The sequence below is a fragment of the Lithobates pipiens genome, unplaced genomic scaffold (genome assembly GCF_037356315.1).
Source record: "Lithobates pipiens isolate NorthernLeopardFrog02 unplaced genomic scaffold, aLitPip1_a1.2 Scaffold_19, whole genome shotgun sequence".
In the NCBI taxonomy this organism is placed as follows: domain Eukaryota; kingdom Metazoa; phylum Chordata; class Amphibia; order Anura; family Ranidae; genus Lithobates; species Lithobates pipiens.
In genome coordinates, this window is record NW_027507764.1 from 234,929,111 (window position 1) to 234,956,862 (window position 27,752).

A 27,752-nucleotide genomic window follows, 5' to 3' on the forward strand; every position below is an offset into this window, starting at 1 on the left:
TCACGTCTGTGCTGCTCACTGTTTTTCACGCTGGGAAGGAGCTGCAATGTGAATATCTTCCTGCTTCATAATTTTTTTGGTCTGTGGTTCCTCTACCTCTCGCGTCTGTCTCTTCATCATCATCATAGCAGTCATCAGACCACAAGTCAAACGGGTCAGCTCTAACATGAGAAAGCAAGGCCATGTCTCTACCAAGATTGCCACTTCCACCCAGAGACACACTGGAGAACAAGACATGATAATTCAATAATAGCCAAAAGATACAGTTTGGTTAGCATAGCTTCTTTTAATATTATACAGCCTTATATACTGCAGGCAGATGGAGTTCTAGTAAACTGTTCACTATTTTAGCTGTCTCTTTAGCTAACCCATAGTGCTTTGTAAATTCATTGTCATGTAGTGAAGAGGATTTAACTGCAAGAGCTAAATGATGATTCTATCTAGGGGGAAATAAATAAGCAGCGATTATAGCTTTTTTTTTGCCTCTGCAATCTTCCTCCCTGTCAAGACTTGTCTCACAAAGCTGCTCTTCTTTTGTGCTCTACTGCTTACCCCTGCAGTCATTATGTACAATGGAGGATCAGATAATCTTTATAGTAAACAAACATATTTAGGGCTTGCCTACATGTTAGGAGAAGATAATCTTGCTGGTTGTGGAAGAAATGTGGAATAAGGTAAGTTTTGATGCTTACTCATCTTATCCTAGGCAATACATGCGTTTATCCCCGGCAGTGTAAGGGCACTACACTGTAGTTTTTTTTTGTGCTGATTGAAATGTAAATTTTTATTTGTTAAAAAAAAAAAGTAGATACAGTGCCTTAAAAAAATATTTATACCCCTTGAAATTTTTAATATTTTGTCATGTATTTTATTGGGATTTTATTTGATAGACCAACACATAATTGTAGTGAAAGGAAAATGATAAATGTTTTTCAAATTTTTTTCAAATAAATATGAGAAAAGAAAAGTGTGGCGTGCACTTGTACGCCTCCCCTCCCCCCCCCCCCCCCACGAGTCAATACTTTGTAGATCCACCTTTTGCTGCAATTAGAGCTGAAAGTCTTTTTTGGTATATCTCTACCAGCTTTGCACATCTAGAGAGTAAAATGTTTGCCCATTCTTCTCTGCAAAATAGCTCAAGGTCTGTCAAATTGGATGGAGAGCATCTGTGAACAGCAATTTTCAAGTTTTGCCACAGATTCTCAATTGGATTTAGGTCCGGACTTTGACTTGGCCATTCTAACACAAGAATATGCTTTGATCTAAACCATTCCCTTGTAGCTCTGAGGGTCATTGTCCTGCTGGAAGGTGAACTTTCACCCTAGTCTCAAATCTTTTGCAGAATCTCACAGGTTTTCTTCTAAGATTACCCTGTATTTGGCTTCATCCATCTTCCTATCAACTATGACCAGCTTCCCTGTCCCTGCTGAAGAAAAACATGCCTACCACATGATGCTGCCACCACCATGTTTCACGGTGGGGATGGTGTGTTCAGGGAGATGTGCAGTATTAGTTTTCCATCACACATAGCATTTTGCTTTAGGCCAAAAAGTTCAATTTCGGTCTCATCTGACCAGAGCACCTTCTTCCAAAAGTTTGCTGTGTCCCCCACATGCCTTCTCACAAACCGCAAACAGAACTTCTTATGGCTTTCTTTCAACAATGACTTTCTTATTGCCACTCTTCCATAAAGGCCAGGTTTGTGGAGTGCATGACTAATAGTTGTCCTGTGAACAGATTCTCCCACCTGAGCTGTGGATCTCTGCAGCTGCTCCAGAGTTACCATGGGCCTCTTGGCTGCTTCTCTGATTAATGCTCTCAGGTTAGGTGGGCAGCCATGTCTTGGTAGGTTTGCTGTTGTGCCATATTCTTTCCATTTTCAGATGATGAATTGAACAGTTCTCCATGAGATGTTCAAAGGTTGGTATATTTTTTTATAACCTAACTCTGTTTTAAACTTCTCCACAGATTAAATTATACACAGGTCTATTTACTAATTATGTGACTTCTGAAGGCAATTGGTTCCACTAGATTTAAGTTAAGGGTATCAGAGTAAAGGGGACTGAATACAAATCCATGCCATACTTTTCAGATATTTATTTGTAAACAATTTGGAAAACCATTTATCATTTTCCTTTCACTTCACAACTATGTGCCACTTTGTGTTTGTCTATCACATATAATCCCAACAAAATATATTAACGTTTTTGGTTATAACATGACAAAATGTAGAAAATGTCAAGGGGTATGAATACTTTTTCAAGGCACTGTATATATATATATATATATATATATATATATATATATATATATATATATATATATATATATAGATACACACAGTATATATATCTATCTATATATAGATATATATTTATATCTACATTAGATATAGATATATATCTATGTAGATATATATAGTATATATTGTATGGGATGCCTGGAAGAAGCATGGGTATGTGAGCTGGGGGTGACAATTTACAGCTTTTTAGATAGTGTTGCTTGTCTGGAGACTCTGTTTGTTGAGCTCCTGCAGATTTTGCTATGCCATAGGAATACAGAACCCTTAACCCATGTGTAGGACTGGAAGTATGGTGGTAAGCCATAATATTGCTTTCCCTATACCAGCACTATGGACTCTTTAGATTTTCAAACCTGTGTTTTTTTCTCGAGAAACAAAAAAGACTGTTTTAATTTTACAAATGGCTGGTTGGTGACTCTGCATATTACAATATATGTTTGATAAGTACAAAAAATACTTGTTAGACTATGACAGAAATTCAGAGTTGTCTTGTGTTTTGTACACACATACTCATTTATTTCAAGATGTGTAATTAGCACTCCCAATTCTTATCTTGGACCAAAGAATAATCTGTTGTTTCTAGAGAACAGAGGAGTGTAAGGTTTGAGTAGTTTATCAAAAGAAAATTTGGCAGGGCTCGCACCACATGGTCCACAAAAATGCTGTGAATTTTTGGCCCACAACAACACATAGAGATTGAGCGCATATCTGGCAGGTCAATAAAAATGTTTGTGTAGTTGCACAGTATTTAAAGGGTAAGTTCACATTTACAGAAAATCTGTAAGGTGAATTTACTATGGACCCCCTCCCCATGCCCCCCAGTCCCGCTGTACCCGAGTCCCACTGTGAGACATCAGGTCGCCACTTCATCAGTCAGCTTAATCTCCTTGACCTACCTCGTAAAGGTACGAGTAGGAGGTATTCAAAATGGTCCATGCTGTCACATGGATAGCGTTGACTGATCAGGACCCACCTAGCCCATCCTGTTAGTGCTGGAAAAGAGGAGAGAAAGCCGTGGGGATTTAAAATCACAGGATCGGTAAAGCTGTGACCTAATGTCTCACAATTGGTGGTCGCAGGACTCAGGTACAATGGGATGGGGGGGGGGGGGGCGTCCAGTGTGAGTTCACCTTACAGATTTTCTGTGAGGTGAACTTATACTTTAAAGGGATTTCATGAGAAAATGTGCATGTATTCAAGAGATGTACTGCCCATGTTTTTTTGCAGGGAAATATACATTAACATATTGATAGTCCTGTAAAGGTATTTTGGTTAAAGCAGCTTTGAGAACTTTGTATAAAATGATATCTCTGGAGCTATGCAGTGAGTGGGACAGGAGGGCACAGTCTGGTAAATTGGCAAGGGCTGAGAGACCAATGCCCCTAGCTGCACTTGGAGGAGCGCCAGCAGTAAATATATCAGGTTTTCCTGCTGACAGTGTTTATGAGAGGAGACCCAGCGGACTAAGTAAATTAAAGCCAGAGGGTGATTAGTTCAAATTGAGGCCAGAGACATGCATAGAGGTAAATCGTACTTATTAAGCATCTTTACCTTAGTGGACTGAGGGATGCTTAATATGTGCCTTGTCCATATCCAGAAGGAACATTAGAGGCAGAAACAGCTGTGTTATATTGTAGCTGATGTGAAAATCTGTATGATTCCTGTTGTTTCTTCAACTGAAAGAAATTTTATAATGTTAAAGCGGACATTGTACTAAAAATGCAATGTCCAATTATTTATCTAGGGCCCCCTCCCCAGAGCAAAAAGCTACACAAAACTTAAACAACACCTGTGGGTAAAAAGTTAAACAAACATACTTATCTTACCCTCTACTTCCAATCAAAGAGGTTAGGTGAGGGTAGAGTAACCATCCATCCAGTGAGATCCCAGGGAATATCAAGTAACCCAGATCCTATGAGAAAATGCTACTGCAAAGATCAGGCTACTTAGATTCCCTGGGAATTCACCAGAAGGATGGTAATGTCACAACCCACAATATTAACCACTTGCCGACTGCCTCATGCCGATATACAAGCAGAAGGGCTCATACAGGCAAACTAACGTACATTGCCCTTTAAGCTCCGTGAGTCAGGTCGTGGGTCACGTGATTGTCTCACGGAGAGGAGGAACGGGGAGATGCTAATGTAAACAAACATCTCCTGTGCTGCCTAGTGACAGTGTCCCTGATCTCTGCTCCAAGTGATTGGGAGCAGAGATCAGTGACACGTCACATGTAGCCACGCCCCCCCACAGTTAGAATCACTCCCACTAACCCCCTCACTGCCCCCTAGTGGTTAACCCCTTCACCGTCAGTGTCATTTACACAGGAATCAGTGCATTTGTACAGCACTGATTGCTGTATCAATGACAATACTCCCAAAAATGTGGCAAAAATGTTCAATGTGTCCGCCATAATGTCGCAGTCATGATAAAAAACGATGATTGCTGCCATTACTAGTAAAAAAAATATTAATAAAAATGCCATAAAACTATCCCCTATTTTGTAAACGCTATAACTTTTGCGCAAACCAATCAATAAACGCTTATTGCGATTTTTTTACCAAAAAATATGTAGAAAAAAAACTTTAGGAAAACTTTATATAGAGAGATACAGGACTTGTATGACAAGGCTCAAAGGTATCCCAGAGAGACAAGAATTAATGGTAAAAAGGGAGGAGTTAGTAGAACTGTTAGAACAGGAGAAAAAAAACATGCTTTTCATATAGTAAATAAAGAGCGGTATCAATGGGGTAACAAATCTGGGGAATGGCTGGCCAGAGCAGTAAGGGAAAAAAAAGTATCCTTTATCCCTAAAATTAAAAACGACAAAGGCGAAAAGGAGAGATGGTGTACTCATCCCCTGAAATAGCGAACATATTCCACTCATATTATAGTTTGTTGTATAATGTGAGCCAGAGAGGGGAAAATACAGTAGAGGGAAATGAGATGTGGAAGCCCAAGAGTACCTGTGGGGTCTAGACCTTCCCACTTTGTCCAAGGAGGAGCTTGAGCAACTTTTTTATATTTCTAATCCTAGGACAACAATCCCAATAGTATTAGAGGAGCTGAGTCGATACAAAAAGCTGACTAATTTTAAAATAAATATGTCTAAATCTCCTATCTTGAACATAACTACCCCAAGGGAGGAACAGCAGGAAATTCAACCCGAATTCCCCTTTGTATGATGCAAGGAGGAATTGGGATATTTGGAAATAAAGCTGACTGCATCCCTGAGGACTATGTTTAAGGCTAACTATATTCCAACGCTTATTAAGGAACAACTGAACAATCTGAGACAGGGCCGGGACAAGGGGTGGGCAGGAGGGGCGGCTGCCCCTGGCGCAATGATTTATTGCAGGGGTAGGGGGCACTAACCCTAAGGGAAAGGGGGGCGCAGTTTGGCATCTTTGCCCCGAGCACTGAGTGACCTTGTCCCGGCACTGATCTGAGACATAAACCCCTCTCGCGGATAGGTAGAATAAACACATTAAAAATTAATGTGTTATAGGCCGAATTAATGTGCTTAAAATGTCCATCATGCCAAAACTGTTATATTATTTTGAAACCTTGCCTGTCCCCATCCCGATGTCACAGATTAAGTTGCTTAAGCGCTGGTTCTTGAAATTTATTTGGAATGGCAGGGCCCATAGAGTGGCCGGTTCAGTGGTTTTTGCCCCCAAGGATCAGGGGGGCATGGGTTCCCCGGACGTCTACAAATACTATCTGGCATCTCATTTGCGCCCGATAGTGTCTTGGTCTTGCCTGAGACCTCCGAATCGCTGGACGGAGATTGAGATGGGTTCCCTATATCCGACCCATCCTTGCTCCTTGGTGTGGTCGCCGGGGACAATGGGGGACCCCGGGCTTCTGGATCTCTGCCTGGGTCCCATGTTGTTCACGCTTAGACTGTGGCGTTCCTGCTCTTCCAAATTTGCATTGTCATCACCCTGCCCCCCCTCTCTAATGTGCTGTTTAATCCTTTAGTTCCCGACAGTCTATTGCATGTTCGTATGTTTCCCTGGGCTAAAGAGGGACTGTTCCAACTCCGCCACTTCGTTCACCCTGTCACGCGTAAACTTAAGCCCTTTTCGGCCCTCCAAACTGACAGTCAACTCCCAAACCACATGCGGTATTCGTACCTCCAGATAACTCACTACTTTTCAACTCTTTCCCCCTCTCTCTCCCTCACCACACCGACGCCTTTTGAGCTGCTCTGCTCTCAGGGCCCCTACCAAGCAAAGCTTATCTCTAGTATTTACCATATACTCCAGCAGAGGTCCTCTCTCACTGCCCTATCCCACTCCTACATGGACAAATGGACGCAGCTCCTTAATCAACAAATCACTCTCCCGCAATGGTCCAGAATTTAGTCCTCCACCTCTAAAATTTCCAGATGCGTGGCACAGAGAGAGACAGCATATAAAGTCCTACTGATCTGGTATAGGACCCCCGAGGTTATTCATCGATATGACCCCTCTCTTTCTCCCATGTGCTGGAGGTGTGGGAGGACCAAGGGAATGCATTATCATATCTTTTGGCAATGTGCTCTAATTACTCCTTTCTGGTCCATGGTATCTCACATGCTCCAGCAGATTTTTGACACCCCCATTCCATTGGATCCTGTCCACCTTCTCCTAGGCCTTCCCTTCCCGGAGTTGGGGAAGGCAGCTAATAAATTAGCCTCCTATGTGCTGTTTGCTGCTAAAAGAGCTATCCCCTCTAATTGGTTGTCTACTCAGCCCCCAACCCAGACTCAGCTGATACAAACCATCAAGGACATACGCAGGATGGAACATTTGACGGCTATGGTGGAAGATGGGATTGACCGGTTTGGCGTGATTTGGGCCCCCTGGGATGCCTCGATCTTTGGGCTCCCACAGGTGCCCTTGGTAAACCTAGCCACCCGGTCGGTGTCCATCTCCCGGTGTTCCCTGACCTTCTCGCTCCCCAATGTTTTGTATCTTGTCGGTACTTTAAGTCTTTTTCTGCTGGCCCAACGGCCACTCGAAGCTTACCTTATCTCTTGAGGAAATTTATAGTGGTATGTAGCCCTCTTTTGTCAGATATTAGTCATGTTATTGAAGCACCAGTTCAAGACCCCAACCCCTGCATTACGACATATATATGATGTCTCTCAGTCTTTCTTTTTATTTTAATATTGTTTTACGTAATACTTTTCTGTTGTTTTTTTCCTTTATGCGTTTTGTTTTGCTTTGTTTTTTTTTAGTTATTTATTTTTATCCTTTGACTGCTACTGTATATCTGTAGTCACCATGAGGTTATATCAGTCTCTCCAATACGGTATGCTCCAGACTTTCTTTGTCTATTGTCAGTTCTGTATCTTTTCATTTTCTGTAAAAAATTCTCTCAATAAAAATTACAATTTAAAAAAAAAATGAATGTGTTGCCAAGGATGATATACATTTTTTGAAATGATTCCAATAACACTACCGCAAGATTATTTTAGGAAATTAAGATCAATGGTATTAAAATACATGTGGGCACATAAACGCCCTAGGATCGCATATGCAACATTTGTGAAGACAGGGGGGTTAGCAGAACCAGACTTTAAGAAATACTATCAGACGATCTCTATCTCCCAGATTGCAGAGTGGATCCATAATAAAGATGGGTAAATATAGAGATATCACACAGCAAAGTTGATCTAGGGAAGAGGGTTTGGATAACTCGGCAACACTAAGATTTAGCCACTAGCACAAACCCACTAACTAGAAATACTTTTAGGATATGGGATGGATTGGGTAGATTACACCATTGGGATTATAATTCATCATGTCCATATTAGGCACAAACTACTTTAAGCCAGGGAAAGAAGGACACGTATATTTCACTAGATGGGCTAAAAAAGAGGAATATTGCAGGATGTGATGAAAGTGAATAGACTATACATGTATACTGAAATTACACATAAATGGGGAAATAAGCCACTAGATAAATGTAGGTACACACCATTAAAGCACTTTACACAATCATTACCACAACCATTGCGGGGAAAAGGACACATGAGGATAATAGAGAAATTACTCTGCTCCCCTTTAAGTTTAAATCAAAGTATATCTAATGTATATAAAATTCTGATCAAGTAAGTAGAACCCGAACACCCACCCTATTTGGGGAAATGGGAAGAGGAAACAGGCTCCCTAAGAGATGAGGAACAAAGGCAGAAGTGGCTCTAGGCTTTGTGAAGCCATAGGCAAATCTTAGACATGAGGCCCTACTAACTCCCATAATGGGAAAAATAATTCAAGCGATAGACCCCTAGCAATTTCGCTCTCCACCCCAACATCCCAAAAAACAAACATGCACATAGACTTATCTAAAAAACAAAAGAAAAACTCACTGATTGGTTGTTAGAGGTTAGTGCACATCATTATTGCTTACTGATTGGTTTCTAGAGGTTACTGCACAATATTACCACTCAATGATTGGTGCTAGAGGTACTGTACATCATTACTGCCCACCCATTGGTTGCTAGAGGTTATTGCACACCCTTACCGCACATTGGTTGGTTGATAGAGGTTACTGCACATTATTACTGCTCACTGATTGGTTGCTATAGGTTACTGCTTATCATTATCACTCACTAATTGGTTGCTAGAGGTTACTGCACATTATTACTGCTCACTGATTGCTATAGATTACTGCTAATCATTATTACTCATTGATTGTTTGCCAGAGGTTACAGCACATCATTGCCTCTCGCTGGGTGGCAGGGCAGTATTGTGATGTGTGATGCAACTGTTGGAGTACAGTTGGTTGGATGACAGGATGCAGTTTGGGATGATGGTGGCAGCATTGGGGTGAGAGGATGAGATCATATCTTCCCTATAATGATAAGGTATAGGGTTATAGGATGCCAGAGGTGGGGTACAGGAGGGATGAGGATGATAATGACAGGAGGCAGGGTGCTAGGATGCCAGAGGTGGGGTACAGGGGGATGATGGGGATGATAATGACAGGGGGTGGGTTGGTAGAATGCCAGAGGTGGGGTAGAGAGAGATGATGGGGAAGTTGATGAAAATGGGTGGGGTGGTAGGAGGTCAACAAAGGGGCATAATGATGACAGTGGGTGGGTAGGAGGCTGGTAGGGGGCTACAGGGGGCTGATGATGATGGGGGTAGGATGATTGGATGCTAGAGGTGGGGTACAAGGGGATGATGGGGATGTTGATGACAGGGAGCAGGGTGGTAGGATGTCAGAAGTGGGGTATGGGGACGATGATGATAGTGGGTGGGGTGGTAAGGAGCTGGCAGTAGGGTAAACGGGATCAAGATTACAAGGTGTGGGGTGGCAGGAAACTGGCAATGAGATACAGGTGGGATGATGATGATGGGGGGGAGTGGTAGGAACCTGGCAGTGGGGTACAGGGGGGATGAAGGTTACAGATTGGTGGGGTGGTAGGAAACTGGCAATGGGGTACAAGGGGGGTGAAGATGACAGGGGTGGAGTGGTAGGAAGCCGGCAGTGGGGTGCAGGGGAGATGACAGGGTGGGGGTTGTAGGAAGCTGGCAGTGGGGTACAGGGGGGATGAAGATGACGGGGTGGTAGAAAGCTGGAAGTGAGGTGCAGGGAGGATGACGGGGATGGGGTAGTAGGAAGCTGGCAGTGGGGTACAGGGGATGAAGATGATGGGGGTGGAGTGATAGGAAGCTGGCAGGGGGGTGACGGGGTGGGGTGGTATCAAGCTGGCAGTGGGTTGCAGGGGGATGAAGATGACCCGGGGTGGAGTAGTAGGATGCCAGGCACAGGGGGATTATGGTGAGGATAGAAATGATGACGGGGTAAGTTTGTAGGAAGTATGATGACAGGAGATAAGGTAGTGGAATGCCAGGATGATGAGGAGGATTATGATTATGGCAGGGGGTCAGTAGGTGGTATCATATGCCAGATGGCATACATCACATCACTCAGGTCTGTGAGGTCACGGGCGGCTGGCAGCCTTGATTTTTGGGGTGCCCTCGGTCAGGAGGTGACATCAGGGGATGCTGTCTGCCCGTAAGTGTCGGGTAGTACCTTAAGGCTGTGGCAGACTGGCTCCTCGATGATGCGGCAACTCTGGCAAGTCCTCCATTACAGGCTGATCCATTCTGGAGAGTATAGCAGGGAGCTGCTCAGCTGCTGCATGCAGAAGACTTGCAGAGCGCGGCAAAAGGGGAGAGGAGCCGGGGAGGGAAATACATACAGACACTCACTGACCCAGGGACCTTGAGCAGTTATCTGGTCAGTCCGCCCACCTGCCCGAGCTGGGAAAAGTAGTTGCGGGCACCGTATTTCCCCACGTTAAAGACAGATCGGGGACACCGTCCGGGGGATATTCCCTCCCGCAACTTAGGCAAAGTAGGTGGCGGCCGCGATGAATTAGGCGACTGCCCAAGTTGCCTAATTAGAGAGTTGCCTCTGAACAGAGGAAAAAAATCTTAAGACTAACATGTTTCTCCTCAAGTGATGCTAGGACATTGGAAATGTGCTATAAATTATTGGTAAGATGGTACGTGACCCCTTTAGAGAGCGCATAGGTTCTGAGCAGATGCCCCCCAACTTGTTGGAGAGGCTGCGACACCCCGGGGACCTTTGCACATCTGTGGTGGGAATGAATAAAGATACAACCTTATTTTGGAGAGAATTATAGGAGCGATTTATAAAATAACGGAAGAATTCATTCAGAAGGACCCCTAGAAATGTTTATGCCATGATACGAGAAAAACAGTTTCCCAGTACACGAACGCCTTAGTCCCATATCTCCTAAACGTAGCTAAAAGCTTGATCCTGAGTCTATGGAGAACCCAAGAAGCCCCAGATATGAAGGAGTGGGTAGCAAGGGTGGAATGGTATCCATAGAGGAAACAATACATACAGTAGAAGACTCACTGGAGGTATACCGTAATATATGGGGAAAGTGGATGGCGTTTAAAAAATCCTGTGGATATATGTCTATAATGGAGGCTTAAGGGGGTCGGAAGGGGGGGGGGAGAGGAGAGAGATTGGTAGGGATTGGGAGGGATTGTTTGAGAGGTGGTGGGTACCTTTTTTTTGTTTGTAAAAGAGAGAATATAAAAAAAGTGAACAAATCACCAAACTGTGTGAATATTGAAATAAAGGATTAAGCGCTATAGATGTTCAGTGAAAGGCTGTGAAAAAAAATATATATTGTTTTTTATATTCTCTCTTTTATTATGAAAAAAATATTAACAAGTATACATTAAAACCAGGAACTGGAAAATTTGACTTTAAAGGCACACATGTAGACCATATAAAAATAATTAAGGTTTTTTTTTTTTATAGAACAATATTAAAAAGAAAAAGAGTATTTTTACATAGATGTACCGTATATACTCGAGTATAGGCCGACCCGAATATAAGCCGAGGCCCCCAATTTACCCCCAAAAAACTGGAAAAAATTATTGACTCGTGTATAAGCCGAGGGTGAGACATGCCTGTCCATCCCTGTGTGTCCGTCCATCCCTGTGGGTCCATCCATCCCTGTGTGTGTGTCCATGCATCCGTGTGTGTGTGTGTGTGTGTCCATGCATCCGTGTGTGTGTGTGTGTGTGTCCATGCATGTGTGTGTGTGTGTGTGTGTGTGTGTGTGTGTGTGTGTGTGTCCGTGCAGCCTACCTGTGTCCAGCCTGCCTGTGTCCGTCCAGCCTGCGTCCCGTCCAGCCTGCGTCCCGTCCAGCCTGCGTCCCGGCCCGGCCCGTCCCGTCCCGAGCCGAGCCTCCGTCCTTCAGCTCTTCGTCGGCGGCCATTCTAGGATTCAAAAGCCGCGCCTCCGTCGGTGATAGGCGGAACACTCAATTTCCCACTGACTGCTGTTCCGCCTATCGGATGTCCGTGATAGGCGGAACACTCAATTTCCCAGCAGCCTGTGTCCCGCCTATCACGGGCATCGTCTCATCCTCGTCCGTAGTACGAGGATGAGACGATGCCCGTGATAGGCGGAACACAGGCTGCTGGGAAATTCAGTGTTCCGCCTATCACAGGCGAAGGCGGAGCCGGAGGCGCGGCTTTTGAATTCTAGAATGGCCGCTGTCTGTCTGCTCGACACGCTGATCGAGCGGGCAGACAGCGATGACTCGAGTATAAGCCGAGGGGGGCACTTTCAGCCTCAAAAAAGAGGCTGAAAATCTCGGCTTATACTCGAGTATATACGGTATATAAAGTTTGTAAAAACTGTTATTATATGACCCACACAAGAATTCTGACAAAACTATGACCCACACAAGAATTCTGACAAAACTTCCAAAATATACAATAATGTTAATACACCCAATGGTACAATGGCAGAAATCCCAATGATGGTAACCAAATGAGGATGTAGACATGGAATGGTTTAAGTCAGAGTGTGAATCCAAATACAGGATGTTCCCTCTACATGTTGCACATAGGAGTAAGCTTCTTCAGGAGCTCATAAATCTATTAAACATATGTGAAAAAACATGAGGTAAATATACAATTTATAACATAACATAGCATCAAATCTAAATAGTCAAAAGAAATTACAAATAATGCTCTGTTGGAATCAATAAGCCGTAAGGCCCCCCACCCCAGCTGGCCACCCAGAGGCAAGAAGCAAAGCCCGTCAGTTGGGACACATATATAAAGATAAGAGGTATATATATAACAAAGCAATAGGTAAAAATTACTATACAGTAACTTGATATCTCTAAATATGATCGTTAATTCTCTGTCTCAGTTGTCTGACCGTCTTTCCCACATAAAAAGCCCCGCATTTACACATCCCAAGGTAAACCAAACCCTGTGTGTAACAGGTTGCAGAGAATCTTGTATAATAAGTATCAACATTGAGAAGTAGAATTTTTTGGCTTGGTGATACTCATGGGCAGAACACACATCTGCCACATCGTGACATCCCCAGAAGTAGTTGAGTCGTATGTTCTCTATGTCCAGTGTAATGACTGGTAACAAGTCTATTTCGGAGCGAACTAGCACGTCTCAATATAATTCCCGGGCGTTCACCAATGTATTTTTTGAGTATAGGACCTTCCTGTAGAAGATGCTAGGGAGAATCCATTATCATCCTAATATCCTCATGGTGTGATGAAAATCTAGTAATTAGTTTAACTGTAGGTTTTTCAGAAGGAATCTTGGTTTTAAATAGGAGATGACTACATGTTTGGCGTATAGCCTTATTATAGGCTTGACGTAGTAGTGATCTGCTATAGCCTCTTGAAAGTAAGCGTGATTGTAGTAATTTGGCTTGTCTCTGGAATTCTGGTAACTACATGCAATTGCATCGGAGCCTGATGTAGTGAGCATATGGTATGCTCCGACTAAGCGCTGGAGGATGTGAACTAGCCGTGTGCAACAGCATGTCGCCAGCCGTTGTCTTGCAAAAAGGTCAGTTGCCAACATGTTCTCCTCATCCTTGTAGATAACAAGGTCAAGGAAATTGGTTTTGTATTTGTCACAGCTAAATGTGAATTTTAAGTTAAATTTGTTTGTATTCAAAACATGAATAAACTCATCCAGGTACTCTCGGGTGTCTATCCATACCATGAAGACGTCATCGATATAACGTCTCCAGCATAAGACATGACCATTCCCTGTATCTGGAGGTAGTGGGAGTCCTTGAAGCTAATTTTATATACATCTATGTAAAAATACTCTTTCTCTTTTTAATATTTTAAAGTGCCCTTAAAGTCCAATTTTTCAGTTCCTAGTCTCTATACAGCCATTATCGGGACGCTGACACACTATTTGTGTATCCACAGTAAGTCACCCTGTGAGGATACATGTTAAATTCACAATCTTTTTCAAGTATACATTGAATATCACACTTCTATTTAAATTTCTTGTTACATCAGTTCCTTAATTCTCCCCATATCCCCAATCCCTCCCAAAAAAAGGGGACCCACCACCCCCCAAACAACCCCTCCCCCTCTCTCTCCTCTCCCCACCCCCACTCCCCTAAGCCTCCATTATAGACATATACCCACAGGATTTTTATTTCAATATTTACACTCCTGTGACCTGATTTCACCCATTTTGACATCACTGGGATCCACCAAATCTATCCCTGGACCAGCACCTGGTTCAGCCTCTCAGCTACGCTGATGGGAGACGTTCCCTCCCTTCCCCAGCCCAATGAGCACTGGAGGGGAGAGAAGAGAGCTATTGACTGACAGTCATGGCTCTCTTCTCAGGGTGGAGGGAGAGAACTAAGCGATCAGCTGTGTTTGATCACTCAGTTCTCACTGCAGAGGTGGTGGGGGACAGATGCAGCATCGGATTTATGTTGCATCCACCTAGGTGAATATAAACCCCATACTTCTCTTTAAATTAAGGGATTGCCATAAGGTAAAAAAAAATGTCCTAGCTTCAGAACCACTTTAAGTAGTGAATGTGTATAGATTATTTTCTATTGGCTAATACAAAAACACCAAAGCTCTGAAATGCTTGAAAAAATGCTGTACAAAAAAGCTATGATTTTCGTTTAATCAGTACGGTATTTGTCCATACAAAATCATGTGAAGAAGATGGCGTATGCTCAGAAACAAAAGAATACATTACAATAAAACATATTTCATTATATCATCGTAGAAAGTTGTATTCTGTCTTACGAAAAATTTTGGAAAGGTGGGTACACACTATAGGAAAAATGATCGTATGTTTTTTCTCAATGTTTCACAGCAAGTATGAACTAAGGATGGAGATAATGTATGAAAATTCTCATACGACAAAGGCTTTTTTTTGTTATTTATTGTTTCTGATCATGCGCTGTCTTTTGTATCAGATTTTTCTAGTACGGCAACAGTACATTGTTTGTTCTGTTCACGTACGAGAAAAATTTGGGGGGGTTGTCCCTTCGGAAATTTTTCATTTGGAAAGTCTAAATCGGATGTTTAAAGTTGTGTACACACTACACAGAAATCGAACAATCGTGTGCCGTACGGAATTTTTCTTCTAGTGTGTATCCAGCTTAATACCTGGAACACACAATGAGATTATCAGAAGAATGATCATCATTTTTTTTTGCATGCTAGTGTCATATCGAAAAAGTTTCGAAAATTCTTGTACGACAGAATACAACTTGTGATGTAACGTGTTGTAGTGTATTTGTATTGTATTTTCGATTGACAACTATACTGATTAGCCACTTCCCACTTGGACACTGCATATGTATGGCCGGGTGGGCACTCTCTTCTTCCAAGTGGACATTCAAGAATGCCCCTCAGAAGAAGGCGCATCGCGCACGTGCGTGCCCGTGCAGTGGTGTGATCCCAAACGGCTTGTGTGACACGGCGCATCTCTGAACGGCAGGAGGGCTCTGTGATTGGCCCTCCTGATCACATGAGCCGTGTACAGAGAAGTTGTCAGCGAGGAGAGGAGAGTGGATCACTGCAGCCAGCTGGTGATCAGTGAGTATGAGCTGTTTTTTAAAGCTTTTTACACAATGATCACCAGTGTAAAACACACACGTAAAACATGTACACAATGTAAAACACACATGTCCCCAAAACACATGTTCCCACATAGTAAAAACACCTGTCCCCCACAGATTTAACAGTAAAATCACATGTCCCAATGATTATCTGCACACATATGTCCATGATCACCTGCGCACATCTGTACATGATCTTCTGTGTACATATGTCCGTGATCACACGAACCAATTATTATATGCTTAACGGAATTTTTTTTTACCAAAGACATGTAGCAGAATACATTTTGGCTTAAATTTATGATAAAATTCGATTTTATTAGATTTCTCTTAAAATAGAAGAAAATATATATTTTTTAAATTTCCGCTCTTTTTTTGCTTATATAGCAAAAAATAAAAAACTGAGTCGTGAATAAATACCACCAAAAGAAAGCTCTATTTGTGCAAACAAAATGGTAAAAATTTAATTTGGGTACAACGTAGCATGACTGCGCAATTGTCATTGAAAATGCAAGAGCGCTGAAAGCTGAAAATTGGTCTGGGAAGGAAGGGGGTGAAAGTGCCCTGTATTGATGTGGTTAAACTAAAATCATACGATCTGCTTGCGCACAAGAACATTTTTCGTGCTTGTCCTATCAGATAACGTGGGGTACACACTATAAGAAAATTGGGTAAATCACAGCACATTCACACAGTTTCACAGCATAACGGAACCCCGGAAGGAAATAATGTACGAAAATTCTCATACAACAAAGGCTTTCTTCTAAATTTTTGTTGTTTATTGTTTCTAATCATGTGCAGTCTTCCTTTTCTGATTTTTCTTGTACGAACATCGTATGAACACGATATACATTGGGCCTCCATGCACACTAACTTTTTTTTTTAGGCTCCTAAAAGCTTATTAGCATTTTTTTCTACTTCTAGAAGCTAAATAGTGTTATCCCATGTGTCCATGCACACTACTTTAGGCTATAAGCATTTTTTGAGCTTCAGTGTCTAGGAGCAGAAAAAAAAATTTTTGTAGAGTTTCTTGGAGCGTTTTTCATGCAGAAAAAAAAATATGAAATGCTTCTAAGCCTAGGTTCATATTGGAGCAGGTTAGAAATCATGCGAGTTCAGCTGAATTTGGGTGGTGTCATTTCTGGCAATAGCTGCCGATTTGGCATGCGATTTGACATGTCAAAATCCCATGCCAAAACGCTTCAATGTGAACCTAGGCTAAGTGCCACTAACAGCTTTTTTTTCTTTTATGTACTGCATGAAAAGCTAATAAAATGCTAATGCTCCTAACTGCTCCTAAAAGCTACTAAAATGCTACTAGAAGCTGGCACAAAAATGTTATTATCAGCATTTTTCATCCAGCAATTTTTGAGCTTATGAAAAATGCTAGTGTGCATGGAGCCTAAAAGAAAATCATTTGTTCTGTTCCCCTACGAGAAAGATTTTAAGTTCGTCCCTTTGGCCCCCTTTTTCTTAGCAGAACCTAGTCTTTCCATCGACGGGGATGAGCACAGCAGCTCCAACCGCTGTCTCGGGTCCTCATTGGATATAATGATAGCAGCAGGAGCCATTGGTTCCCGCTGCTGTCAATCAGATCCAGTGACATGGGGGGGGGGGGGGGGTAGGGTCAAGTCAATGGATGCAGCTGCAGGACTCGGGGGCGTGCCCCAATGGAATTCGGGTCTCCGTGGGGGCACTTGATTAAGAGGAGGAGCCAGGAGCGCCGCTAAGGGACCCCAGAAGAGGAGGATAGGGGCAACTCTGTGCAAAACCCTTGTACAGAGGAGATAAGTATAACATGTTTGTTATTAAAAAAAATTATAATAATAATAACCTTTGTAATCACTTTAAAGAGATACTAAAGTCTCTTTTCTGTTCTATAAAATAACAAACGTGTCATACTGACCTCCTCTGTGCAGTGGCTTTGCACAGAATGGCCCCAATCCTCCTCTTTTCTGCTCTCCTGGTCCCTCCCTCCTGTCGAGTGTCCCCACAAGAAACAGTTTGTTATGAGGGCACCTGAGCGGAGTCACAGCTCCGTATGTCCATTCAGACACGGAGCCTCTTCTCTCTCCTGATTGTCTAATTGACTTTGATTGGCCATTGGCTTCCACTGCTGTTTCTCAGCCAATCAGGAATGAGAGTCCTGGATGGCTGAGGCATCCGTGCACATCGCTGGAGGAAGCTTGGACTCAGGTAAGTGTTAGGGGGCTGAGGGGGGATGCTACACATAGGTTTTCTTATATTAATGCATTAAAATAAAAAAACCTGCCTTTACAACCACTTTAATTTATTATTATTATACAGGATTTATATAGCGCCAGCAGTTTCTGCAGCACTTTACAACATGGGGCAGACAGTACAGTTATACTACAAATCAATACAGGAGGGATCAGAGGGCCCTGCTCGTTAGATGATCAGATGGAGAAAATGGAAATACAGTTGTTAGGTGTGGGAGGGATAAGCTTCTCCAAGGAGATGGGTTTTCAGGGATCGTCTAAAAGCTGCTAGAGTAGGAGATAATCGGACAGCTTGGGACAATGAGTTTCACAGGATTGGAGAGACTCTAGAAAAAGTCCTGGAGGAGAGCATGGTAGGAGGTGACGAGGGAGATAGAGAGCAGGAGGTCTTGAGAAGAAGGAAGAGAATGATTCGTTTGGTATTTAGAGACAAGGCTAGTGATGTAGCTGGGGGCAGAATTGTGGATGGCTTTGTAAGTTACATAGTTGGTGAGGTTCAAAAAAGTCCATCAAGTTCAACCTATGTGTGTGATTATATATCAGTATTGCATTGTATATCCCTGTATGTTGTGGTCGTTCAGGTGTTTATCTAAGCCCTTGTACACACGGTCGGACATTCTGATGGACACTGCCCGATAGGACTGTGTTGTCGGATAATCCGACAGTGTGTGGGCTCCATCAGACTGTTTCCGTCGGAATATCCGACGGACCAAGTTTGAGAGCTTGGCTATAAAATTTTCCCACAACATGATCCGATCACATCAGTTCCGATCGTGTATAGCCTAGTCCGACGGACAAGGTGCCACGCATGCTCACAATAAAATTCTGAGACGGAAGCGCTCGCTCAGGTAAAACTACCACTCGTAATCGATATAGCACATTCGTCACGCTGCAATGTTAAAAATTCTTTCATGCAGCGCATTCTCTTTTTCTTTACAATGCTACAAGAATGAAGTTGTTTTGCTGCTCATATTCACACACACTTCTCCCAAACCTATTTATTTATTCTTTTTACTCATTTCATCAATACAATATTTTAATTCATCCCATCTCCCCAATATTTTTTTTTTTATAATTTTGTGGTTGGTTTTTTTAATCAACATCTCCTTTTTTGACAGTTTGCTCATCTTTGCATTTTTTTTGGTGTGTTTTGTGTGTCAACTTACCACAACACCATTATTATCTTTTTCATTTATTGTTTTATTTTTTAATGTACCGGAGGTTGTTTGGTGTTGGTTCCCCTTGTTATTCATTTGACTTTGTATTTTTGAAATGTACCTGCTTACTCACAAATAAACTGTCCTTTTTGAAGCAAAACACATAGGCAAGTATTTCTTCAACCAAAAAAAACCTTATTTAGGTGTCAAACAAATAAACAGGAAGGCAACGCTGGAGAAACTGGTCAATTTGGCGAAGCCTTTTGCCCCTAGGGCAGACATGAACTAATTTGAAAATGCAAAATTGGTGGCCTGAGGAGTACATATCTGAGGGAGAACAGTCTGGTCCAGAAGTCCAAGAGATCAGGAAGAGCAGATGCCATCTATGTCCCCAGGCTGTGGTCTTACAAGAGGCTGCATCTTCTGTTAGACCAGACTGAAATCAGGCCATCACTCTCTGGTCTTCCTTAGGCACTTCCCTCCAGGCTTCCTTCCAGGCTGTGGCTCTGCTCTTGTAGTTGTGGCAGGAGGAGGAGGGCGATGGTCGACCTCCCGGCTGCCACTTGCCACAGCCTCCTCCCAGCTGAGGTCTTCCTGTGTATGAAAATGGGACATAGTTTTAGTTTTTTGGTCATCAATCACACAATTTTGTGCTCATGACTGTTGCAAATTGAATGTTACCAAATAGAACAGACTATCATTCTGAGCCCAGAATTTTTCATTCTTGTCCCAATCATTTTTGATCACTACTGTCTATTGAGATGTAAACCACTTTGTTAAATCACAACTTACTGATCAATAATAACATCTAGTTAACATCCTGCAGAAAAGTTATTGCCCTGCTTAGCTTATTATTGTCTGCAAATACAGAGATTGAACTGTTTACCCCATCCTCCGGGTCATTTATGAATAAATTAAACAGGATTGGTCCCAGCACAGAACCCTGAATTTGTTCGCTATTCTAATAGTGTGTACAAGGCTTTAGACCCCTTTCACACTTTTAAAAATAGTGCCTGAAAACTGCCTCCCATGTCTCTCATGTGTGAAAGTCCAAGTGCTTTCACACTGGGGCGGTGTGCTTACAGGACGGGAAAAGAGTCCTGCAAGCAGCATCTTTGGGGTGGTATGTATACAGCGCTCCTACACTGCCCCTGCCCATTGGAATGAATGGGCAGCGCTTTGGAAGCACCTGAAAAGCGCTTCAGAAGCGTTGCGACATGGGCACTATTAACTCCTTCTTCGGCTGCTGGGGGGGTGGGGGGTTAAAAGTACTACATTAGTTGTCCGAAAAGCAACGCTAAAATGACAGTACCCGCTGCCCCAGTGTGGAAGTACACTATGTGAAAAATCATCCGAAATTCGGCCATTTAGGCAGTTTGTTTGTTTTTCAGCCAGTTTTTTTTATAATCAAAATTTTTATTTTATTTATACTTCAACAATTACATTTCATCTTATAAATTCTTATATTCCATATTAATGTTGTAAAGTGTTGCGTATACTGTTAGCACTATATAAATCCTATATAATAATAATATTCCAATAGTATATAAAAAGGCAATTGAAATTACAAACAAACAACAAAATAAATCCTTATTTATACCCCCCTTCCCAGTTAATGGGCACAAAATCGATAATTGTTGGGATATTTTTGAGCTGAAAAAAATGAAGGACAGGCTTGGAAATTTTCTGCTGAACGAACGATAAATTGAAAGGTTAATGTGTTTCCGACCTATCTGCACAAGGTATATGTAAAAAAAACAAACAAAAAATGCATTCATTTATGTCCACTGAACGATTTATCGGTCATTACACGACTATCGTTTGCGCTCGCGGCCGAATGTTCGTTTTTCAAAAATGTGTTTGGCCAATTTTTCATATAGTGTATTGCCAGGGTCACTTTAGGGATACATATTGGAACGGAATTTGTATTTCTGTAAAGCAGAGTTGAATGGAAATAAAGTATGCTGTAGACGAGTCCTGAGCTGTTTTCTATTCTCCTTGTGTGTTGTCCTCCCCCGCACACAGGGATGCTCGGCTCTCCTCACACACGAACTTTCTGAGGGATGAGATGCCATCTTCCCGCCCCGCCATCCCTTCTCTCACACAGCGCTCTGGCCCCGCCCCTTCATTATGAAAAGACTAATGTGAAGTAACGGGAGCGCCCGCCCTTCTCCTCCAGATCCCCGGCAGGGGGCGGGGCGGAGCGGAGGATGTTTGCAAAGCACAGACAAACGTGGTCATGTTGTCAAATGTGTGTTTTCTGCTTGTCAATCTGCTCCGATCGTACAGACGTGTCTGGTCCCCCCCGCACCTAGTGCGCAGACTCTGAGCACACAGACATGCTCTCGGATCTAGGAAGGGGGGGATTACCTTTTCATTCTATTTAGCGGCTTTTGCACCTAGTGCTGTATTTTTGTTTCCTCTCCTGGCCGCCCATTCATTGGCGATACTCGTTGATTTCCTCTCTCTCTCTCCACCCCCCCCATCTCTATGATCGCCCATTGATGTGTGTCTCACGTCCAAGGTGTGGGTCTCCTTGTTCCCAGGGGGAGCCCCCCTTCCTATGTAGGTACATTGGATTAGAGAAGTGTCTTGGTACAGTCTAATCTACCTTCATCCCAAGCCTGCTGTCATCGGATCACTTGTCATCTCGGATGATCGCCAGGGAAGGACTTCGCCTTGTCTCCTCCAGTTTATGAATGGCCCTGATATGGAGGAAATACCGTTTCAGAAAGTCAAAACCAGAAGGAAGAAGTGCCACTGCTCCCCCGCCCCCCCTCTGGATTCCATCGCATGCGAAGACGAGTTCGATTGCAAGGAGCTGGAATCCCTCTTCCAGAATTACAACCTGAAGCTGGAGCAGACCTCCACCTTGAAGGCTCTGGCGGTCCTCATCATCATGACGGCCACCCTAGCCCTGGTGGAGCTCATGTCTGGTCCAAGCCTCTCCATCTCCAAAGGGTCCCATCCTGTGCACTGTATCATTTTCGTGTCCCTCTTTATTGTAACCAATGTCAAGTACCTGCAGGTTACCCAGCTGCAGCAGATCGTCAAGCTGACTTTGCTCTTCAGCTTCACTTTCTCCTTTCTGTGCTGTCCCTTCTCCCTGGGAGCCTATGGCTTGGAGCCCCCCTCTTCATCGGAGCAAGGAATGTGGCAGCTCATGCTGGTGATGTTCATCTCCTATGCTCTGCTGCCTGTCAGGACCCTGCTGGCCATCATTTTTGGTTTCATGGTGTCTGTATCTCACATCATTGTGACGGCCACATCCGTCAACGTTAAAAGGCACAGGCTCTGGAGAATGGTGAGTTCATCTTCTTCGTTACGTCCGTAGGTTTGTACTTGTCTTTCGTGGTATGGTAAACGCAAGGCGCCGTGCAAGCTGTTATCGCTATCGCGATATCGTTCCTGTGTATGAATAAGAATACTTTCCTGAACCTCTGAGCTGCCCCGTTGTGTGTGTGCCAAATGTATTTCTAAAGCTGGGTGAAATTCTCGTCTCGTTTCTAGGGTTGCACCGATACCGGCATAGGTGGCGAGTACTCGTGTACATACTCCGATACCTGAAACCGGAGCCTTTACGGTAGAGCAGCACGATTCTGGCCAAAATGAGAATCAAGATTTTTTTCTTAGCGTAAAAAGATCACAATTCTCGCAACGTAAAATCTTTCACGTTATACAAAAAGAAAAATGGGCTAACTTTACTTTTTTTATTTTTAATTCATTAAAGTAATTGCATTTGAAAGACCGCTGCACAAATACAGTGTGACATAAAATATTGCAACAACCACCATTTTATTCTCTAGGGTCTCTACTAAAAAAAAAAAAAAAAAAAAAATATATATATATATATATATATATATATATATATATATATATATATATATATATATATATATGTATATATATATGTATATGTATGTATGTGTGTGTGTTTGGGGGTTCTAAGTAATTTTCTAGCAAAAAAAATTATTTTAACTTGAAACCAACAGATGTCAGAAAAAGGTTTAGTGTTTAAGTGGTCAAACTTTCCTTATTTACACACAAAGTCTATTCCTTTGACAAATTGTTACAATGTTTATACTTAGTTCCACTGCTAAAGAATGTTGTGATTCTTGGTAGACTGGCCCGTGTCTTTTTTTTTTTTTTTTTTTTTTTCTTCCTTTCTACTGATGGCTGTGGTTTCAGAAGAGCAGAGAGAATTCTTTGCATAGCAAGAATTGTGAAACACTTTTGTAAAGATCGCAACTGGAAAACATTGCAATAACGATGCTTGACAATTAATCATGCAGCTCTACTTTACGGTGTGGTTTGAGCCCAAAAAAATGAAATGGCTCATAGCACACTGCAAAGAATTGCATGTGATTTGAACAGGAATCGCATGTGGTTTCCCCCACTGCTCCTGTGTGAACCGAGGCTTGCTATACTCGGGTTGACTTTGTAAAACTGGAGAGTGCCAAATCTGGTGCAGCTCTGCATAGAAACCAATCAGCTTCCAGTTTTTTTTTTTTTCTCAAAACTTTAGGGTCCTTTCACATGGGCTTGTCCGTTATATGGATTCCACTTGCTTAGCAGGGGATCGATCCGCTGATCCCTGCTAAGCAGGCGAATGACAGATCCGTCTGCGCTCACTGGTCAGAAATGGACCTGTCAGAGCTCTGGTCTGTATGGGAGATCCGATCCTCCAGACCAGGGGTCTCCAAACTTTCTAAACAAAGGAACGTTCATTTTCCTTCAGGCTTTAGGAGGGACAGACTATGGGCGATGGGAGTGGAATTTTTTTTTTTTTTTTTTACATCAGTGGAAGTAAACATCACCAGATTTGGAATTGGGGAGAATAGTGCCCCATCATTGGTATCAGTGGGAGAAATGGTTCCACATTGTTAGTGTTGGATGAAAGAATAGTGTCTTGTATCAGTGGGAGGAATAGTGCCCCAAGGGCCGGATACAGGCAAGCAGAGGGCTGCATCCGGCCCTCGGGCCACAGTTTGGAGACCACTGCTCCAGATGGATGGAAAATAGGGTTTCCATCCATCTGGATTTCATGGAAAGGACTGGATCGGATAGCGGCGGATGTCAGTGGACATAGAGGTCTATGGAGCATCTGATCGGGTCTGCCTGAAAAACTGACAGGTGGACCTGATCAGAACGCCCGTGTGAAAGGGGCCTAAAGTGATTGTAAACAATCTCCTTGTAAAACAACACATTCAATTTAAAATTGAAATGAAAGGCAAACATTTGTGTATAGATATAACACACACACATACACACACACACACACACACACACACAATTTTTTCCCCCCACATTTTTTATAACTGATCACATTCCCTCTGTTCTCAGCTGCATCAAAGCTGGGGGGAGGAGTAGCAACAGCACACTCATCTTCCAAGTGATATTCTGTGCGGGGGGGGGGGGGGTGCTGTCAGGACAAGTCTTATCATTGGAGGAGAGCAGCTTGAGTTCCCAGCATAGCTAGAGAACTGACCACAGTAACTGACCACAGTGAGCTCTGCTGGCTAGTGTGGTCAGTTTTTAACAGGAAAGCAGAGAAACTGGCAGGATCACCAGGGATTTTACAAAAAGGAAGCAAAAAGAGAACAGGATACTTTTTTTTTCATACAAGTACATGGTGCAGCAGGCACATATCAGAAATGTGAATTGCTGGGATAACAAACACTTTAACTGAACAAACTGAAGTTGGAATTGTTTGGCTACCATGCACAGCTGCACCAGATTTTGCACTCTCCAGTTTTAGTAAATCGGCCTCACTGTATGAATGTGAGTTAAAGACCTTCGATTGTAAGCTCCTTGAGGGCAGGGGCTAATGTGAATGTAAAGATATATATAGCCTGGGATTACACCAGAGCAGTGCATGAAATCCATATGTGATTCGGATAGGAAATCGCACCTCGTTCCTGTTCAAATCTTGTGATGCTTTGTAGTGCGATTTGCACCATATAGGTATCAGTACAAGGTAACAATGAGTACTTGACCGAGAGTATCAGAACTTGTACTCACCGGTAAAAAAAACGGCAGTCCCCACTTGCTTGATTGACTTCTGGCAAAGGATCACGTTGACATTTTTTTATTAATTAGCAGCCAATCAACTATAGCCACTGATCAGTGTAAAGCTGGGTACACACTATGAAGGAACCTGAAGAAAAATGTTGTACGAGGCATGATCATGATTTTCATATAGTGTGTATACAACTTTTAACACCCAATTTGGGCTTTCCAAACACAAATTTCCATAAATGTTTTTATATAGAACAGAATGAACGATTTTCGTTGAATGTGTATGGTTATAATATGAGAAAAATCAGACTATGCTATTAAGAAAAAATAAACAACAAAAAAGGTTTTTGTCATACGAGAATTTTCCTACATTATTTCCATCCCCAGTTCCGACTTGCTGTGAAACATTGAGGAAAACCAGACGATCATTTCCCCAATTTTTTTTTTTTTATTATACTTACCTGAACCCTCATTCGATCCAGCTTTGTGCACGATTACAGTGCTTCTCTCCCCTCACTTCCATGCCTCACTGGCTGTACTGGCGCACCGGGAACCACTGGCTCCCAGTGCTGTCAATCAAAGCCAATGGGGGCGTGGCTGAGTCCTGCTGTTTGTGTCAATAGACGCAGCAGTGAGGCTCGGGAGCGAGCAGGCATGAGTGCCCCCATGGGAACCAGCTTCCCGTGGGGGCACGCCACAAAGAGGAGCAGCAGTGGCGAGGGACCCGAGAAGATGAGGTTAGAGGCTGCTCTGTGTGATGGAATGGAAGGTAAATATAAGGATGTTTGTTATTTAAAAAAACAAAAACAAAACACTGGGCTTAAATAAATGCTGCTTCTACAGGAGTTTTGCGTTTTTTTGTTTTTTTTTCTGCCTGCAGAGGAAATTTTGTGTTACCCAATCTGTCCATGCACATGAGGGATTTTTGAGGCATATTTTAAGAAGAAAGTTTTCAGGCAAAAAAAAAATGCTAAATGCTCCTAAAGGCATGTTTAGGAGCATTTGGCATCTTCAAGTCTACATTGACTATAGTAAAAAATTAGCAGACGGAAATGTTTTGGGGAAAAAAACGCTTCTAAAAGCAAATGCCCATAAACTCTCCTAAACTCCTGTGCAACACGAGCCACTAGGAGCATTTTTCTGCCAGAGGTTCTGGCATTTTTTCTACTCCTAGTGTGCATGGACCCCAATCTTGCACTGGTGGGTGCTTCTGTCAGAATACAAGGTCCTGGTGGAGGGACATTTACCAAAAACTTTTTTTTTCTCCCCTTTTGGGATAAAGTTTTTACATAAATGAATAAAAGGTAACCATTGTAAGCACCCCTGCCAGTAATACATGGTTTGTCTTGGTTCTCTAACTGCCACATTTGCAGGATAGTTCAGTTTATTAAAGAGACTTACTGGCTGGGTAAAAATAAGGGGGAAAAAAGAGCTAAAAATAGGAAAACTGATGCAGCCACCACATCTAACAACTGATAAACTGCAAAATATTACATTTTTATTTTTGAGCTTAATACGGCTTTAATCACTTGCCAACCACTGCACGTCGCTATACGTCGGCACAAGGCAGCGGTGGGCAAATGAGCATACCTGTACTTCCTCCTTTAATTGGTGGGGCTAGCAGGCGCACCCGAACTCTATGTCCACCAGTCTCCCAGCGATCGCGTCATGGAGCCGCAGAACGGGGAAGTGTAAATAAGGCATTTCCCCGTTCTGTTTTGTGTCATGACAGAGATCACTGCTCCCTGTCATCGGGAGCAGTGATTGCTGTCATGTGAGTTGTAGCCCCCCCCCCCCCCACAGTTAGAATCACTCCCTGAGACACGCTTAACCTATTCATCGCCCCCTAGCGGTTAACCCCTTCCCTGCCAGTTTCATTTACACAGTAATCAGTGCAGTTTTATAGCACTGATCGCTGTTGGTCCCAAAAATGTGTCAAAAGTGTCCGATGTGTCCACCATAATCTCGCAGTCAGAATAAAAAATCGCAGATTGCCGCCATTACTAATAAAAAAACAAAATGATAATAAAAATGGCATTAAACTATCCCCTATTTTGTAAACGCTATAACTTTCAATATACGCTTATTGCAATTTTTTTTTCTTAACCAAAAATATGTAGAAGAATTCATATCGACCTAAACTGAGGAAAACAATTTTATATATATATATATATATATATATATATATATATATATATATATATATATATTTATGGATATTTTATTATAGCAAAAAGTAAAACATATTGTGCTTTTTTTCCGAAATTATCGCTCTTTTTTTTGTTTGTAGCGCAAAAAATAAAAATTGCAGAGGTGATCAAATACCACTAAAAGAAAGATTTGTGGGGAAAAAAATACGTCAATTTTGTTTGGGTGCAATGTCGCACGACTGCGCAATTGTCAGTAAAAGCGACGCAGTGCCGAATTGCAAAAAGTGCTCTGGTCAGGAAGCGGGTAAGATCTCCTGCCGGGGCTGAAGCGGTTAACTATTAAGTCCTTTGGCCAGGGTCACAATTGTCCTTAACGATTAGGAGGATGGGCAGCCTCTGCTGTGCTCGCTGCCTGCTGAGGATTTCCTACTTTATCTCATAGAAGGTTACAAGACGAATGAC

General features: G+C 42.6%; 1 protein-coding gene and 1 long non-coding RNA gene across 2 annotated transcripts in view; one reads left to right on the forward strand and one right to left on the reverse strand.

Annotated features, from left to right (window-relative positions):
* Positions 1 to 16,163: 16,163 nt before the first annotated feature.
* LOC143996629 (uncharacterized) lies at positions 16,164 to 22,275 on the reverse strand. Its single transcript, XR_013277575.1, has 3 exons — positions 22,145 to 22,275; positions 21,734 to 21,827; positions 16,164 to 19,716 (listed from the first exon to the last, which is right to left on the reverse strand). It is a non-coding gene; the product is annotated as an uncharacterized LOC143996629 (long non-coding RNA).
* Positions 21,818 to 27,752, forward strand: part of ADCY1 (adenylate cyclase 1) — a 550,492-nt gene continuing 544,557 nt past the window's right edge. The window contains exon 1 of the mRNA XM_077491793.1: positions 21,818 to 22,426. Within this exon, the coding sequence (XP_077347919.1) occupies positions 21,818 to 22,426 (609 nt within the window). The remainder of the gene's footprint in view (positions 22,427 to 27,752) is intronic.